Raw genomic sequence first — 16794 nt, forward strand, 5'->3', positions numbered from 1 at the left:
TTGGAAACTGCAATATCTAAATACAATATTGAAAGCAGCAGAAGGGAGAAGAAGGGCTAATTTGTATGCAAGGGTCTTGAATCACATTGTCTTTTGCTCTGTATTGCTGTGCTGATCTGTATGCATTCCTCCTGGAGCAAAGTGTCTCTTGCATGGGGTGGAGGTCATTCTGCTCCTCTCTGAGCTCTTTCAAACATGTGCTATGCATTCTCTCAAGATTTCTCCCAGCTCTGCAGCAATATTATCAGACATACCTTGGGTTTTTTTCTCTTGCATTGCCACAGCAAATCGTGATCTTTTCTTCAGTCCTTCCAGGAACATGACTACCAGTTCAGCAATTACAACACTGTTGACAGATGTCAAGACAAACTCCTCGCCGCGAAGTGTGATGAGAGTGCAGCTCTGTCCAAATGACTTCACTGCCCTATATATTATTGAACAGGTTGTTACCAGAGTATCTGAAAATCTTACAAAGCTATCTGCAATCACAGCCAAGGTACCTCCTTGTAGGCAACTCCCTGAGAATGAGCTCCTAATTTGTCTTCTCATAAATAAGGTGAGAAGGACTGAAGTGATTGAGACTCACTCTGGACTTCATTTTCCCATATTTTTGTACAGAAGTACCTCATTCTAGACAAAAGAGCACCCTTCCATTGGAGTAACAAGGCAACTAATTCAATCTGTGATTCTCTTCACAGAAAGGTATTTTTCCTTTATGTAAGGCCCTATGTTCTGAGTGATATGATAAAAGGATGTGTGCCAGGACCAAACCAATGGTGACCCTCTTTCCCATCGCAATCCTGTTTAGCTCCACCACACCTGAGAAGCATACAAACTCCCAGTATGCATTAACTAATGCTGGCTTAACAATGTTAGTTATTTGGGCCATTCTTATCCTGATTCATGCCTGTGCTTATACCTTTCTGACTGAGCAGGGTCATTCTTCCTTTGACTGGGTAGGTCCAGACATTGCAGTACTTTCTTTACAAGCTGCTCAGAATTTGTCCCTCTTTTTCCCAGATCCAGGCTATACTACCTTTCCAGACTCAAATCCCCTAGAGGAAAGGCAGAAAAAGTTTGCCTCCCACCTACATCAGACCTTATTCTGAATATGGGCAGAGCTGCCTTCATCGGATCTTGTCTCTTTGTGACATTCACCTGTTGGTGTGGATGCCAGTTATCTCTGGGAAAGTCAGCTCAAGAAGCCGCTTTTCAGACTCATCCAAGAAGCAGATACCTTTCCAATTAATGGCAAGTACGAACTGATTCTTGGGCAAGCTGGGACCTGAAAATGCAGGAATAACTCCTTATTAATGCTGTACAAGTCCTCCTCTATTATCTCTCTATTATCTTATATCTGTCTTCTACTCCAAAGCTCCAGACATTACCTGAAAACTTTGTGACTTCAAAGAATCTAGAAAAAAGCAAAGGCCACTGAAAACGAGCAAAATCCACAAGCTGTTCCTTCACAGTCTGACGGGAAAGATGGTCCTGTGTGTATGGGGCCTGCAATATAAAAAGATATCCAAGATTTCCTCAGCGAAATCTTATTTGCATGATCTACAAAACATTGTATCTGCAGATAATAAAGAGCAGACCTGATCCCAGAGGGTCCCAATAGCTCTCTGTTATTCCTGACATCAAATGCACCCGCAGAAAGTCAAACAATGAACAGTCTCCAGGGTCCCAAGCCACATGCAGCTAAGGCTGCCAGCAGGCATGTTGGCTTCAGATTCCCTTCAGATCCCCAGTGACCGGTCTGTTTGTCTAGCACTTTTTGGGTGCCATGAAAATAACCCAGATCCAGATTAAAAATAATATTCCATTCCATGCCCATCCTAACTCAGTTGTCAGATAGGCGGTTGAGAGAGAGCCTTAAAAGACATTCTGTTCAGAGATTTATTCTCTCTTCATTCTGCCTCTCTGTTGAGCCATCTGTGGAAGAGTGAGTGAAAAGATTCCCTCTCTCCCACTCCTATCTGTGATTGATAAATTTAGATATTTTTCCTTCTTCCCTCAAAAGACTACTCATAAATGGAAATGATGAAAGAAGCAGGAGTTGGCACTCAAGAGTGGTTATCCACCACTGCCAGACAAGATTCTTACCTTAGCATGTGCGTAGGTTATCAGGCTCACCCACTTTTCCAGGGACTTGGACTTCAGCTGCTTCACTGGGATACAGTCGTGGAGCACTTTTTGCACAAGCTCGTTGTGGATAGAATCTCCAAACTGGATGTAACAATATTTTGCACCTATCTCCACCAAATCATCCTCCTGAAACAATTAATCTGTTAAAACAGTTCTAGAAAGATGTCACAATGTCCACCTAGCCTTGTTCAACCTTGAAAGCAGTTTAAGAACCGGGTTTTCTCTATTTTTGTCTGGTAACCCTAGACAGCACTCCAGGATAAGGAGAGATATCAAACAATCACAGTGTCAAGGAGAATAATAGCAAAGATATTTAAAAGGGACACAAATAGCCCCTTTGGACATGCCTCGAGCTGCCACATGAACTGAAAGTCCCCTAAAAATGTATTCCAACTGCCAGTGTGGTGGCTGACACAATTTACCTGGACAGAAATTGTCCATTAGAAGGGAAAAGTAGTTCAGACCAACAGGAAACTTCATCCATCTTCCTGCATCTCCACGCTGGAAACCTTTATATTGTTTTGTCTCTTTATGAGGATGAATAAGGAAACCCACCTTCTCACAATAGTATTCTCCAAACCGGATACCGCGAATGACTTGGTGGTAAATTAGATCAGTGCTGAAGGGATCCTCCTGGCAGTTGTGCCAGGGAGTAAAGATTTCCTTCCGGAAGTAGAGCCGCCAGGGTGCATTACGTTCATGGGTGCCACGCTCCTTCACTAGTTGCTCACATTGAGAGATGGCGTCCAGGACATGATCTCGTCCCCCACCCAGTGACCAGACCTAGAATAAATGGACAGTGCATTTTACTGGCATGCCTGCTTTGGATCTGAGTGAAGGACAACAAACTCAAAGCTCCTGATATTCTGACAGAAAAAAAAGGTAAGCATATATAGTTATACTTTGGTAATTGTGTATATTTTTATGCACAGGGATGGTATTGGGAAAAAATAAGTTAAGAGATAAGGGAGAAGAGCAAGGCAGCCCTGGTTTGCAGTGTTTTGTCTATCTCCTTGTACTTCTGGTTATCACCTATATCCTATCACCTATATGTCCTCTTAACTACATATGCAAGTGTTGCTGTAATCTACACAATAGTGCTAGCTCTGAATTAATTTCTTTGCACTTAGTGCATTAACTGTGAGCACCAAGATGTCATGTTGCTGTGTATGTCTGTTCTGCACTATTATCATAAAGAAACAAGGGGAAAGAGCTAAAATGCCAGCAGCAGTAGTCCTGATTAGGACCTTAGTGTTTAATGCATGGGCCACATGATAGGGGCTGCATCAGCAGCACTGATTCACATGACAAGAAAGTTGTATGCCATGGTGCAGCTGGGAAATGTGTCTTTTGAGTTAAGAAACCTAGAGTCCGCTAATCCTGCCCCAACTCCAGCAGTTCTGCAGTGCTGCATGTGTGACTAGCAGCAGGCAGGGTTGCAGAACAGCAGGGAGATCACAGTGCTGCCCTGTCCCTCTGTGAGAGCAAGGACATGAGTCACCTGTGTGACCTGGCAAAGGAAACCTTCCAAGCCTGCAGCAGGAAACGCCAAGTTGCCAGCCAACAGAAAGGCAAAAGAGGATTATCAGGTCCTGAGACTCAGCTGGGACAATTGATTTGGTTCTAGTGTAGGACTGAGCTGGGGGTGCTTCTAGAAGAGAGGTCAGAGGGAATCCTCAGCCAGGCTGGATGGACAGAAGCCACAGAGAAGAAGGCAAATTTCATTTTGGTTTTCTACACTTTACCTTGTCAAATACAGCAATGTAGAGTGAAAAACCAAACACATCCTTCAGCTTGGTTTTATCTGCTATGAACTGACAGATCTCTTTGGCAATGGAAGCAGAGTCTGCAGGTACAGTGATGCTTTGGCCATTCATTAGAGTGACATTAAACATAATAGGTTTCTTCTGCTTTGTTGCCTGCAAGTCAGAGTTAAATGAAAGATAAAAATTATGAGCAAAGCTTACTTTTCTGTGGAGGAAGAAGAAGGTATTTAGATTTAAGAGCCCCACACATTGTATGCTCTAGTCAACAATCATTAAGAGAATCTCCAAAGCCCACATGATTTCTCCAGTGCATGGTGAGTGTTAAGTAAAAATTACGTCCCTGGAGCAGCACTGGAATCAAGTTCCCTCCTTCCCACAGCTCAGAGCCTTATGACTTTTGAACACAGCCTTACACACAGCTGCAGAGAGGTGGTCTGCAGTAAGTGTTTTGCCTAGGAAGGTAGGTGTTAGGTGATGGGGGTCACTCAAGCTCAGGAAGGAATTAACTGAGGTCTCCACTTATGGGATGGGGTGTGTGTGTAAATATTAGTCTGACATTGAAAGGAAAGAGGAGGACGATGTAGCCCTATCATACAGACGTATCACACTCATTTTAAGAGCATAAGCCCTTTTTAGTCCTTTCCAAGGATGATGTTAAGAGCATTCCTCATGAGTTGGTTCTAGCCTGTGGTTCTTGAGTGGATGCAAGCATCACTCTGCATATCAGGTGTTGCAGCTCTTAATTTACATCCTCTGTTGGATTTGAGTTGACTGAATAGCCAGAGAAGAGGCAAATCTAAGAAGCTATCCAGATTAAGGCAGCTTGTCCTCAGTCTTCTTGTGCAATAGATTTCCATTATTAGACTTAGGAAGATCTGTCCACACAGGTTAGGAAATGCAATCCAGCATGAACCGACACAGATCAATACAATTAAGTAATGAGGGGATTGCCACCTGAAGTTCCAGCCAGCTAGGAGGCTCAGTTCGTGTTCCGTTGGCATAAGTACGTCTCAGACGTTCAGCACAATATGGTGCATAGCCTCTGGGCCCATTATGGATGAAATTCAGCAGGTACTAGACATAGAACATAAGAGAGAGTTAAGAAAAACTAATGCTCATAAAATACTAGAAACATTGTGCAGCTGATACACTAGAATATTGGTTATGCTTAGTAACAGTTTGCCAGGAAGTCTTAAAGATTAGGGTTGGGATCAATGTTTTGGAAAAAGGAGGGTTTAAGACACCAAGTTTTCCTGCAGTCTACAAAGTTTTTAGACTGAAGGGGAAGATTTGTATCAGTATAAGTCTATTCCTTATTTTTAACTACACTGTAAATAATAGACAGTTGAGAATGTTTATTCCTAGAATTAGGTTAGGGGCAAGGATAAGGGTAGGGGTAGTGTTTCCAATGGAAGAACCTGCATTTTGTGACATTCTGTATGAAACAGAGAGCTAGGAAAGGAGCTAGCTGCAGGTCAGGGCTGAAGATTATGGTTACTTTCAGTTTTATTAAGCTCTCTGTAAATACTGATGGTTGACAAAGATTGAAATTGGACTTTGGAAGAGAAGGATTAGAGAAATAGAGCTTTGCAGGGGTTGCACGGCTCAGATATCTTAGATGAGATGTTGTAAGCACGGAGTTGTATTTACATGCTTGATTTGTATTTAGGGCAAGTTTGGGTCACCTGGTTATTTTCATGATTAGGAGTATGATGAGGGATAGGGCATGAATTTAGGAGAAGAGAACTAAAGGAAGTCAAGTCTTTCATGAATTCTACATGGTGCATAGATTTTGATAAAGACTGTTGTCAAAATATGTCTATGGCTTATGTCTAGTTTGTTACAAGTAGTAACCACTTGGCAGTATTTATGATTAACCATTTGATTTAGGGTATCAGTAAAGCAGGACTAAAGCTCTAGATACTTTTATGCATTCTGTATGCCTTTAAGACGTAGGAGAAAGCCTGATGTCAAGCTGGGGACATAGTTTGTTTTTTACTATGGTGAAGTAGATTTACCATCTACCTACATTTAGAAATTAACGTATCTAAAAAAAATAGTAGGAAAGCTCAAGGGTCCACTGGATTTTATAAGGTTTAGAGATGTAGGGTGATTTTTTGTCTTTGTTTTACTGCATGCACTTAGGAGTATGCTTAATTACTAGGATCGTAACTGGAGATAGGTTTAGAGTGCTGGAAAAGCAGAACTGCAGAGGATAAAATTTGCCAGATTTTTCACAATTGAACATGTAAAATGAGGGCTATGATCAACAACACAATCTGACTCATAGGCCATGTCATGAAAAAGAAGTAAACATCAGTACAATAATCACTTATTTAAATTCTCAGACAAGCATATGAAATGAAATAGTTTCTGCAAAAATCACAGCACCAGCTGCTATGACAGCCAAATAGTTTGTGTGGCTATTTGTATCAAAATAGTAAAATAAATAAGAAACCAGAGCAGCTGAGGCCTTTAAGCTGCTATACGAAAAGTGAGCAATGTACCTTCACAAATGTGTCTGAAGGAGGAAAGCAACCAAGGCAAAGTGACAGAAGGATCCAGCCTCGAGCATAGCTGCTCCTGTTGCTGTTTTCACTGAGTTGTTTGCAAATCTGACAATATATCTCATCTCTGTAATAAAACATGTGAAAGCAACATGATAATGATTCACTGGCTAAACTGTCTTTACCTACATTTCCATTGCAAGCTTGGCATGATTGTAGCACGATGAAGTAGATCTGAGCTAGTTTGAATCACAGTAGCTAGGATACCACCTGTATCCTGGGAAATAAGTGTATCCTGGGCACTGATAGGAAAAGGCTTGTGCCCTTGGCCATCCCTTGTACTCAAGCAGTTCAAGTGCAATCCGCGTGCTGGATTTACCTCATATGACTAGCAGTGGGGCTGTGCCGAGATAGCAATTGCTGGCCAGCCAGCTGTGGTAGCTCATTGCTGCCTTCCATATATGAAACCTCCCCTAAGCTCTTCACAGTACCTGATGTGTGTGTCTCGTAGCTTTTGCTTGTCTGCTCATCTGTGGATTTTGGAATAAAGACAGTGGGATACCCTACTTAATGCTAGGATTTGTAAGCTTTTATGAAACTTGGCATGAAAAGTGGAGTGAGTCCTTGGACAGGAACAGAGGAAGGCGTGCTGCAAAGTGAGCTTCCAAAAATGCAAGTTGCCTGTAACAAGGACATATGGGAAACAGATGCAAAAAATCAGCATACAAACAAAACTGCTTTTTAAAAAAATCATCTTAAGTTTTCTGGGCTCCTTGGACACATATTTGGTTAGTCTCATGTGGGAGGACACAATGTGGATAGGGTCTGTGCTCCCAGGTGGGGCATATGGTGAAACAAAGTCAGAGAGAGCAGATGCTTAGCTGGTGACCATTATCATACATTCATTGAAGACAATTTTTGCCAGATGAGGCTTTGCTTCTGGAAGCATCTTGACTGAAACAAAGCAACTAAGTAGAGAAAAAAGCAGCCCATGCCTGAGGCAGGGCCTGTGCTGATGGGTTTTGTTACAGAAAAGCATCAGGTATGTTGAAACAGGCAAGCCCAAAATAGAGGAGAGGATTTGCAGGGTCCGGTCAGAATCTACCAGCTTCTGTCTCGTGCTCACACAGTGTTTGGGCTAAATGCCATCCTCACATAGCTTGCGAGCAGGATTTCCTCTTTGAGTGGCTGAGATAGTCAGTAGCAGCCCTTCAACTATCTTCGATTTGAGGAAATCTCTTCACGGCTCAAAAAAAGGTTCTAAAAATCTCTGTAGTATATGTTAACCCCATATTTGTTGCTCTCTCTGCTGTTTTTTCTATGTCCCTCATACTAGGACTGTCTTTCACCTTCAGGGTTACAGGACTGAGCTCTGCCCCATTGCATACTTGTGGGGTATTCAGAAAGCTATAAACTAAGACAAGTGACCTAAACTAAGATGAAGATACCAGGAGGGCAGTGAGGCAGATGTTTTCCATCCCTTCAGACACAGATGAGCCATCCTCTGAAGGGGTGCATGGTCTGCAGTCTCTCAGTCTTATATGTGACTAACTTGGACTTTTGGTTAGGAGTCCCCAGAAATGAATGGGGGACATTTCTAGCATTCCCTCTGGCTTTGGAAAGGGAATGCTGTATATTCTTGAGGTAATTGGTGCTGGCCCTAGAAAGAAGGTACCTGATGGCAGGGCGCAGAATTGCATTGCCAATAATGAAGTGCACTTTTTCAAGGTTAGACATAGGTCTCTCAGAGATTGAGCTGTCCTCCTGGAAAGCCTCTTCTCCACTTTTCAGCTGGTTTGCCACCTGAAATAAACCAAGCAGAACCCCTGAGTGCTCTGGAAACCTTCCCTCATACCAGGCAGCTCTCTCAGAAATGAGAGATGCTCCATCTTTCTGACTAAATTTTCTTGCTCACTGAAGCAACAGTTAAGAAGAGACCATACCTTCAACTCAAAATCTTATGTTACAGCACTATTCTTACTGGCTTGGAGAACTTCCATGTATTATCCTGTAAGCATTAAGCAGGTGGTTCTTAGCTCTGCTCAGGGCTTTGAGCAAACTATTCTGTAATACCAACAATTCCCAACAGTAAAATGTTCTTTGTGTTCAGGAGTCATGCTCCACTGGGAAGAGTGAAGGGAATCTGCCAGGGAATGAATGACATCAGTGCATATAGAGAGAGTTTTAAAAGAAGGCAGAAAGTGAACCAGCTATCCCCTACACTGGATGGGCTGCACAGGTCTGGCAGGGCAGTAAGTTCCCAGCTGGGAGGCTGCTGGCATGTAACGTGTCACCAGGTGGAAGATAGGGGTCCAGGTAAAGAGACTTAATGAAAGTAATGTATTTCCAACTCTTACCTTCCCTGTCAGCTTGGAGGACCGCTTCAGCTTCAGGGAAGAGATCCCCTTGGAGATCTTGTTATCCTTTCTGCTGTCTCTCTATGACATATGTTATTGTTATGGGAAATTAGTTCAATGTGCAGCAAGAATGAATCATTAAGAAAAGACAGATGCCAAATTTGGAACATTTTTGCTTTGTCCCCTATTGCTCAAAGGAGCTGCAGTGTCCTCCCATGATGGACAGGGACCCCCTTTCACTTCTGGTACTTCTGGCTAAGTACAACAGCCTGCAAAGTTTCCTTTGCTTTTCTCACTCTCAGTAGAACAACACAGGAACCAAGAAAAGAACCTGAAAATACAAACACAGCCTGTTCTTCTCACCATATTTGGGCTGTTGTTCCTGAATTGGACCTGGTTCTTCTTGCCAATTGTGTCATATATCTGTGTCATCATGGAACTGCTCTTGGTGGTGACATTCTTGGCAAACATTGTTGGCTCAGGTAGGTCCCCCATGAACCGCAGGATGATGACCCACACAACCAGAGAAGCCTGCAGTGGCAGAAAGCACAATGAGACACTGCCAAGAGAACCAATGGCCACATTCCCTTTCTTCTTCTTTAGATAAAACCATTTTTTTCTTTATCCACTCCAAGTTATTAAAATTCCCTGTCCCCTCCCACCACTTACACAAGGAGTTTCCTTTCATCTCCAACCACATGTGAGCGAAACCTTGGCTGAACTGCACTCTGCATCTACCCACCTGGAGAGACCAGTACTCTGCAGCAAGCTCTTCCCGGAGCCCTTATGGCCAGAAACAAAAGGCCAAGTAATGTCAATGTTTTTGCAGCATGAGACTCCCCATAATGTAAGGCTGCTTAATATCAAGAAAAACATCCCTCTCAATCCTCCCATCCCTCAAGAGGAAAATGTGAAAGAACACAAGAAGGAAGGGAACTGTAGGAGCCAGGGCTTTTGCAGGGAGCAGGTTCACCAAGAAGAAGAAGCAAGATACCAGAACATTGTCCTTGTCGTCATGGTAGAGCAGTGGATGTCGCAGGGGTCTCCGGATGTGTGTATGCGTAGATGATCCCTGGAAATAAGTAGCTGCAAACTTTGGGAAGGTGTACTCTGCCAAGCCATCCATTTCTTCTTCCATCTCCACACTCATGGGAATCATGTCCAGGTCCACCTCTTCCAGCCTGCTTGATTTTGGGGTTTCCAGGTCCTGCACAGAACATGCAGAAGAAGCATATATTCTTTCTCTCCACCTATAATATTTTATATAAACATATTTTTTTTGACTTGGCCATAATCCCTCTGGAATTTGGCTCTCCAGCTATCACCAAAGTAGCTACCAACAGGCCATTGTGATGTAGGATCTGTTCCTCCAAGATGCATCCATTTGGCCTCCCTGGTCTGGTCTTCAGCTGGCCAAGAATGCTGTAGGGTCAGAAAACCCAGGCGCTACCTCATTGCTCTCATTCTGCACTAATCCAGACTGCTCTGCTCTGCCTACCTCTCTCTGCTCCATTCCATCCTCCACAGCTGTCAGGACTAGTGTATCTCAAATGTCACTTTCAAGGGCTTGGAGTAATTGCACAAGATATGTGTGTAAGCTGGAAAGCACTGAAAAAGCACTGGCAGCAGAATATGTAGCTGGTGCTAGAAGAAGAGACTGGCACAGATCAGAGAAGGTCTACTCAGGAAATGGAACAAATGTGAAGTGATTTCTGAAGACACACAATCCCTAAATTGCAGATGACCAAAAGCTTTTGGGAGCTGACCTCTGCATGCAGTTCTTCAAGGGACTGCCTGGATTTATCATTTGGGTGGTTATTGTTCAGTGCTTTCACTGTACAAAAGTTCATTGAACATGGATGGAATTCCAGAAGAGTGAATGGACTTACATGAGGGATGAACATGACCCTTTACCACTTTGCAGCTTAGTACCTCGAAACCCAGAGGAGCCTGTCCTTCTTGGCCTCCAATCATGGAAGGTAAAAATCCAAAAATTTTGTCCACCATTTCTTGATCACTGATAACATCGTAACTTGTCGGTCTATTGGCAAGAGCATTATTCTTTCTTTGTTTTGCTTCATTCTCTTCTCTTTCCAGAGCAGCCAGGTGTTCCTTTAAACAAAAAAGTTGGCTAAGCATGACAGGAACATCATTCAGTTAGAACAAGTTGGTACGAGGATGAAAGGCAATTACAAAGGTGTTATGACAGTGAGATGTGGCTCTGCCAGTGCAGTGCAGTGCCTGCTATGAAACCAAATGTTGCTTGTGTAAGCAGTCACAAAGACCTAGCACATTACCAGTGTGCACTAATAGCTGTCCTTACAGGCTGTTGGCCTCTAAGTAATAATGCCATTTTCACGAACTATTTCATTAAGCAGAGCATTAGAGAAAAACAGAGCACTCCTAATTTAGCATGAAAAAAAAGTATTATTTAAAAATTTTAAATATTTTGTGTCAGGAGACTGTAATAGCATGTGCATGTTTGTCTAAAGTACCCCCCATATTCCAAATGTGCATGTATTTGGCTTGGTCCCATTTCTAAATCATTCTTGCAAGTGTGTTTATAACAACATCCACTTTTTACTATCCTCTGACATAGACCAGTGTGCAGATCTCTGAGCAAGTCTACACATGTGACCTCAGCAAGCCGTCTTGTTGGGATCACAACACAGAATTTGGTGTTCCTTGGTCCACATACCTACCTTTTCTAATCTCATAGCTTCTTCTCTTGCTTTCACTGGTCCAAGGACTTGGATGAGACGCTTCTCCTCTTCCAAGCGGATATTCTTGGCTTCCAGCCTGCACTTGTTCTGTGGACAAAAGGATTGTGACTGTTTCCATACCTGCTGGGTTGGCTCCCTTCTGCTGTTAATCAGCTGTCCGCATCAGGACTTGATCCCCAGCAGGGGCTGCTTGGTTCTAGCTTTGGCATTTTAGGGAATGGACCATAGGCAGATATTTGCAGATGAGATGTGTCCTGTTTGTACAGCATTTAATGCAGAAAGAAAACCCCAAGAAGGGCTCCCATTGGCTACAGATAGCCAAGGTAATAAATATAGAATTTTTTTGGCAGTGCATGTGGAGATACACTAGGTTTCCCTCATGAATGGATCCCTAAGAGACATTATCAGGCCTTGCTGTAGAAAGTGATCTTCCTTTGCAGTAGTGACTGATATATATGCAAATCTTCTTATCTTTTCTCCTCCCTTCTGTCAAAAGTATTTCTGCTTCGTCAGTGTGGTTCTGATGAAACTAAATCTGTGATGAGTACAGAAAGCAAGCATAAACAACATCAGCCTATGTAGGACTCTGCTTTCTTATCTGACAAGAGCTCATACCAGTCAGCACACTAACCTCAGAATCTACAACCCAAAATAAAGAAAGTGCTATGGCAACACTTGTTGGTAGTTAAATAGATATTAGCACCTCATAGAAACAGTATAATGTTCACAAAGTATCTGAATGGGTATATGTACCTCTCTCTTCATCCTCTGGTAACTTTGACGAGCAAACATGCCCCTTGCATATGCCTGTATAACACATACAGCTTTCTTCTGTTCTGTTATCTTTTTACGCATTAGATAACCACGGCACAAGGCTTGAAACATGATGACTTGAGCCCGGACTGTTTCATACTGTTTAGCAAGCTGCCGGCTCCGGACGAGGGCCTGCAGGCGCCCAAACCCCAGCAGAATCTGTAGCAAGTGGAGAAAAAAAAAGAAGTTATGGCTCAAAGCCCGTAAGACTGGGACTAAGTTGGGATAACTAGATGACAACAAAATTCAGTTATTTGATAGATATCCTGGAAGGGGTGATGGGACACTGACACCTAAGAAAATGCTTTATTTTCTGCAGTGATAGGCTTTTAAACTAGTCTATACAGAATTCTCTTGGGGACCTTTAAGGAAGTTGCTGCAAGAAGCAACAAGAGTAATCTGGGATTATGGCAAGGGAAGAGAGAAAACAGAAATGAAGCCAAGTGACTGGAAAAAATGGCATGGCCTTGAGAGAGATGGGTGTGACATGCCCAAGAGAAGCAATGGAAAGGGATGAGGCAGAACGCAGGGCAAGAAACTGGCTCTTAAGGTAGGAATTGTGTCACTTTGTGGAGAACAGAAAATGTTTCTAATTGAAAATGGCATTTTCTCCTCCCAGCTCTCAAGAATGGGATGTTCTCTTTTATTTTAATAATAATAATCCCTCCCATACCAACACACAGTATGCAAAGGCCCTTAATATGGTGTAGCTTTCCTAACACCCCCCCCCCACCTATAGAAGTTCAGTCATTATTTTCAATAATAAAAGTTGGATGTGATGATAACTTTTTACAGATTTCCAGTTTTCCTGTAACAGTAGCAGCAGACACTATGCTTACAGCATGCCAGCAATAGAAAAATGCTAGCCCTGGACTTCTGGATGGAAGAAGTGTGGGAGCACCCATGTGCCGGGTCACTGGAGCCATTCCTGCCAGAGGTTAGCTGCATTATCGTTTCACCAGAAAGCAAGACTGTCATAGGTTCAGAAAGCTGTGAGATGTCTCAGGGCAGTTCTTGGACCCAGAAAATCTCTGCCTTACACCTTGCCATTTGCCTCTCTCCACTTCAGTTTTGAGCATCTTAGTTCCTAATACTCCACTCAGCCCTGCAAAGCATAGTATATAAACACATATATACTCGCCTCTTACCATTCTGAAATCCTTCCGGCAGCAATAGCCTCGCCAGGCTGTCTGAATGGCTACAGCAGACTTCCTCTGTTTCAGAAACTGCTTCCTAAGCAAACAGACAGGTAAGGTGACAAGCAATAGGTTATTTCTGCTGCTTATTATGCTAAATTGAGAGAGGAATGAGGTAGTAGCTTTCTTCTTTCATGGGATGTCTATGCCCTGGTCTCAGCCCTGTCTGTTATCTAGGGACACTAGCGCCAGGAAAGCTGTCATTAAATTAACCAGCTCAATTACTAGTAGACAACTTGCCAGGGCAAGTGTGGAGTTCAGTGAGGTTTATTTTTCCTGCTTCCCAGTAGCCCAAGAAAAGCGTCGTATTGCAGCAAAAATTTCAGGCTGGTCAGATACTTTTGTATCATATGCTGCAAAAATATCCTCAATCCTAGCAATTTGTCTGCTCATACCTTCTTGTGCTGATGGAAAGGCCAGAAGAGGCTGTTTTGCCTGACCTTTGCTGTAACAGAGGCCTTGAGGGATTTTCCCTAGGCTTAGCTTATTCTGCAAATGAAGCAGCATCACGAATTAGTGGAGCTCTTCATACTGTTTTCGTGTATACTCTTCATACTTTTCATGTTTGCTTTGCTATCCATATGCTGGTAAAAAGAACAAGATAAAAGTATTACTAATCCACCTTGATATATCTGAGCTGACTTTGACCCTTAATACTGCAAAAATGCTCATACAAACTGCAGACCACATACATTGCTGTAATAGAAGCGATCTATAAATGCTGAAAATGCCCTCACATCAGGCCTGGATAAGATAACTCCTCTACCTCATCATCTCTTGCTTCCCAGTGACCTCACTTCCAGGGCTAGGAGTTGTCTAAACAAGATTAACTTGCCATGGTAAAAGCTGTCACCAACTGTGGCTGCTGAAAGTGGCACTTAGCTTTGATGATCAAGAATAAAATTGAGCTGAGGTGAGGGAGAAATGATGCTCTTTGTTAGATAGCAGTCAGAGTTTGGGAAAAAAAAGGAAGTTTGGGGCATTCTTTATAATTCTTGCTTCTCTTACTGTTAGGAACATTTCTAAACTAAACTAGGAGTCAATCCTGTATCATAGATCTGGTTAGGCCAGATCTGGTTAGGCAAGATTAGTAAGCACAAATCATGATATAAAGCATTTAATGAGGGCAAACAATTACTTGACAGTGATTAAATTCAGAGAGACCTGGACAGGCTGGAGAGCTGGGCAAAGAGGAACCTCAGGAGGTTCAACAAGGGCAAGTGCAGAGTCCTGCACCTAGGGAGAAATAACCCTAGGCACCAGTACAAGCTGGGGGCCGACCTTCTAGAGAACAGCTCTGCAGAGAAGGACCTGGGAGTGCTGGTGGATGACCATGAGCCAGTAACGTGCCCTTGTGGCCAAGAAGGCCAACGGTATCCTGGGGTGCATTAGGAAGACTGTTGCCAGCAGGTCGAGGGAGGTGATCCTGCCCCTCCACTCAGCCCTGGTGAGGCCTCATCTCAAGTACTGTGCCCAGTTCTGGGCTCCCCAGTACAGGAGAGACATGGAGCTACTGGAAAGAGTCCAGCATAGGGCTACGAGGATGATCAGAGGGCTGGAGCATCTGTCCTAGGAGGAACGGCTGCAAGAGCTGGGCCTCTTCAGCCTGGGGAAGAGAAGACTGGGGGGATCTTAGCAATGTGTGTAAGTACCTGAAGGGAAGGTGTCAAGAGGATGGGAAAACACTCTTTTCAGTTGTCCCATGTGACAGGACAAGAGGAAATAGGCAAAAACTGAACTACAGGCAGCTCCGCGTGAATGTGAGGAGGAATTTCTTCACTGTGAGAGTGACAGAGCACTGGAACAGGTTGCCCAGAGAGGTTGTAGAGTCTCCTTCTCTGGAGATCTTCAAGGCCCACCTGGATGCAACCCTGTCTAACATGCTGTAGGTGACCCTGCTGAGCGGGGAGGTTGGACTAGATGATCTTCAGAGGTCCCTTCCAACCTTACCGATTCTATGATTCTATGAAATTTCACTGAAGACATTTCAAACTGAATTGACAAAACACAAAAAGTGTGCATCTTTGGCATGGAAAAGGACTACTTAATTTCCTGTCTGGTTCTTTTCTACCTATGTTTTGTATCAAAGAAGCATCCTAAAGAAAAGGTTCCTTGTAGCTCTGAGAAGGACACAGATTCCACAAGGTTTTCCGGCTTTCCAAATACTGATCTCTACCATTCACTAGAAATACTGAGTGTAAATCCTCCTTCCAACCCTTCCTCCTCATAAAAGCTGCATGTGCATTTTGAAAAGCATCATGATAATAAAGAAACTGAGATAGAACAAATCTTTGTTCAAAATCTGCCTAGATACACTGTGTGTTGTTACATGATGAGAACTGAATTTAGGGTTTATGGAAGGTATGGAGTGATTCATTTTATATTTGAAAATGCTTTACTTAGACCTTAAAACACAACACAAATATTAGTGCTTCAAATCAAAACAAATTATCTTCTTTAATGTCACTGACCTGTCCTTGACTCCTCTCATCACCTTCTGGATAAGAAGAACCTTTTCTGTGAGTACCTTGTGTCGCTGTAGTTCTAGTACTGTATCATGATAATCCTGTTAAAGGAAAATATGGATATGTTAATAAAACAGAACCCCCCACAACTTCTGAAAACTGGACATATGTTCTGAAAGAGGCCAAGACTCCACATGAGACAGTGCAAGCTGGGATTGAAATGCATCTGTCGGACTGCATTAGAAGAGGGTGCGCCAGCTGGATACACTGTCTAGTTGCAGCCATAAACAAGCACACAGTGTTCCTACAGTAAAACTGGCTTTACCAGGGGGCTAAGAGCAAAGAAGTCCCTGCAATAGTATGCTGGCATCCAGTTCTTTACGCTCCAGAGCTTCAGTGTTGCATTGGACTGTTTCAGCTGCATCACTGGAGCACAGGAAGAGGATCAGCCTCTCCTAAACCAAGCTAATATCCACTAATTTACTTGGGGACCAAATATCCCCTCAGATTGAAGAGAGAATTTATAAAAGAATCTAGTCCTTCTGGGTCACCAGTCTTGCACAGGCAGGTCAAGCTTTACTTTGAAGCACCCATTTTTTTCAGGAGAAGAGGCTATAAAGTGTTCTTTTTACTTACTTTAAGGAAAATTTTGGTCCTTCCAACCTGCCAGTCTTCATCCTTGCCCAGCACTGCTTCGGAGATGCTGATGCAGCACTGGCGAGCATCATTCTTCAGCTGATGTGCAAAGGCATCATCATGTTAGGGCTTGGTACTAGGAAAGGATCTATTGCCCTGCATTTCAAAGGGCAAAGAACAGAA

At 43.1% G+C, this 16794-nt stretch overlaps 1 protein-coding gene across 2 annotated transcripts in view; it reads right to left on the reverse strand.

The window, feature by feature from the left end:
- Positions 1-16794, reverse strand: part of MYO7B (myosin VIIB) — a 48836-nt gene that overhangs the window by 15259 nt on the left and 16783 nt on the right. Inside the window, exons 17-34 of one of the 2 annotated variants that reach the window (XM_062582294.1) lie at positions 16612-16710; positions 15982-16076; positions 13463-13547; positions 12324-12473; positions 11481-11588; positions 10711-10890; positions 9773-9985; positions 9142-9309; positions 8779-8859; positions 8097-8224; positions 6422-6548; positions 4869-4988; positions 3894-4067; positions 2704-2931; positions 2107-2274; positions 1389-1506; positions 1159-1285; positions 255-424 (exon numbers count right to left, since the gene is read on the reverse strand). In XM_062582294.1, the coding sequence (XP_062438278.1) occupies positions 255-424; positions 1159-1285; positions 1389-1506; positions 2107-2274; positions 2704-2931; positions 3894-4067; positions 4869-4988; positions 6422-6548; positions 8097-8224; positions 8779-8859; positions 9142-9309; positions 9773-9985; positions 10711-10890; positions 11481-11588; positions 12324-12473; positions 13463-13547; positions 15982-16076; positions 16612-16710 (2539 nt within the window). Of the gene's footprint in view, positions 1-254; positions 425-1158; positions 1286-1388; positions 1507-2106; positions 2275-2703; positions 2932-3893; positions 4068-4868; positions 4989-6421; positions 6549-8096; positions 8225-8778; positions 8860-9141; positions 9310-9772; positions 9986-10710; positions 10891-11480; positions 11589-12254; positions 12474-13462; positions 13548-15981; positions 16077-16611; positions 16711-16794 lie in introns of both variants that reach the window. The other variant, XM_062582293.1, reaches the window with a different exon arrangement.

Source organism: Rhea pennata, chromosome 9, assembly GCF_028389875.1.
Source record: "Rhea pennata isolate bPtePen1 chromosome 9, bPtePen1.pri, whole genome shotgun sequence".
Taxonomy (NCBI): Eukaryota; Metazoa; Chordata; class Aves; order Rheiformes; family Rheidae; genus Rhea; species Rhea pennata.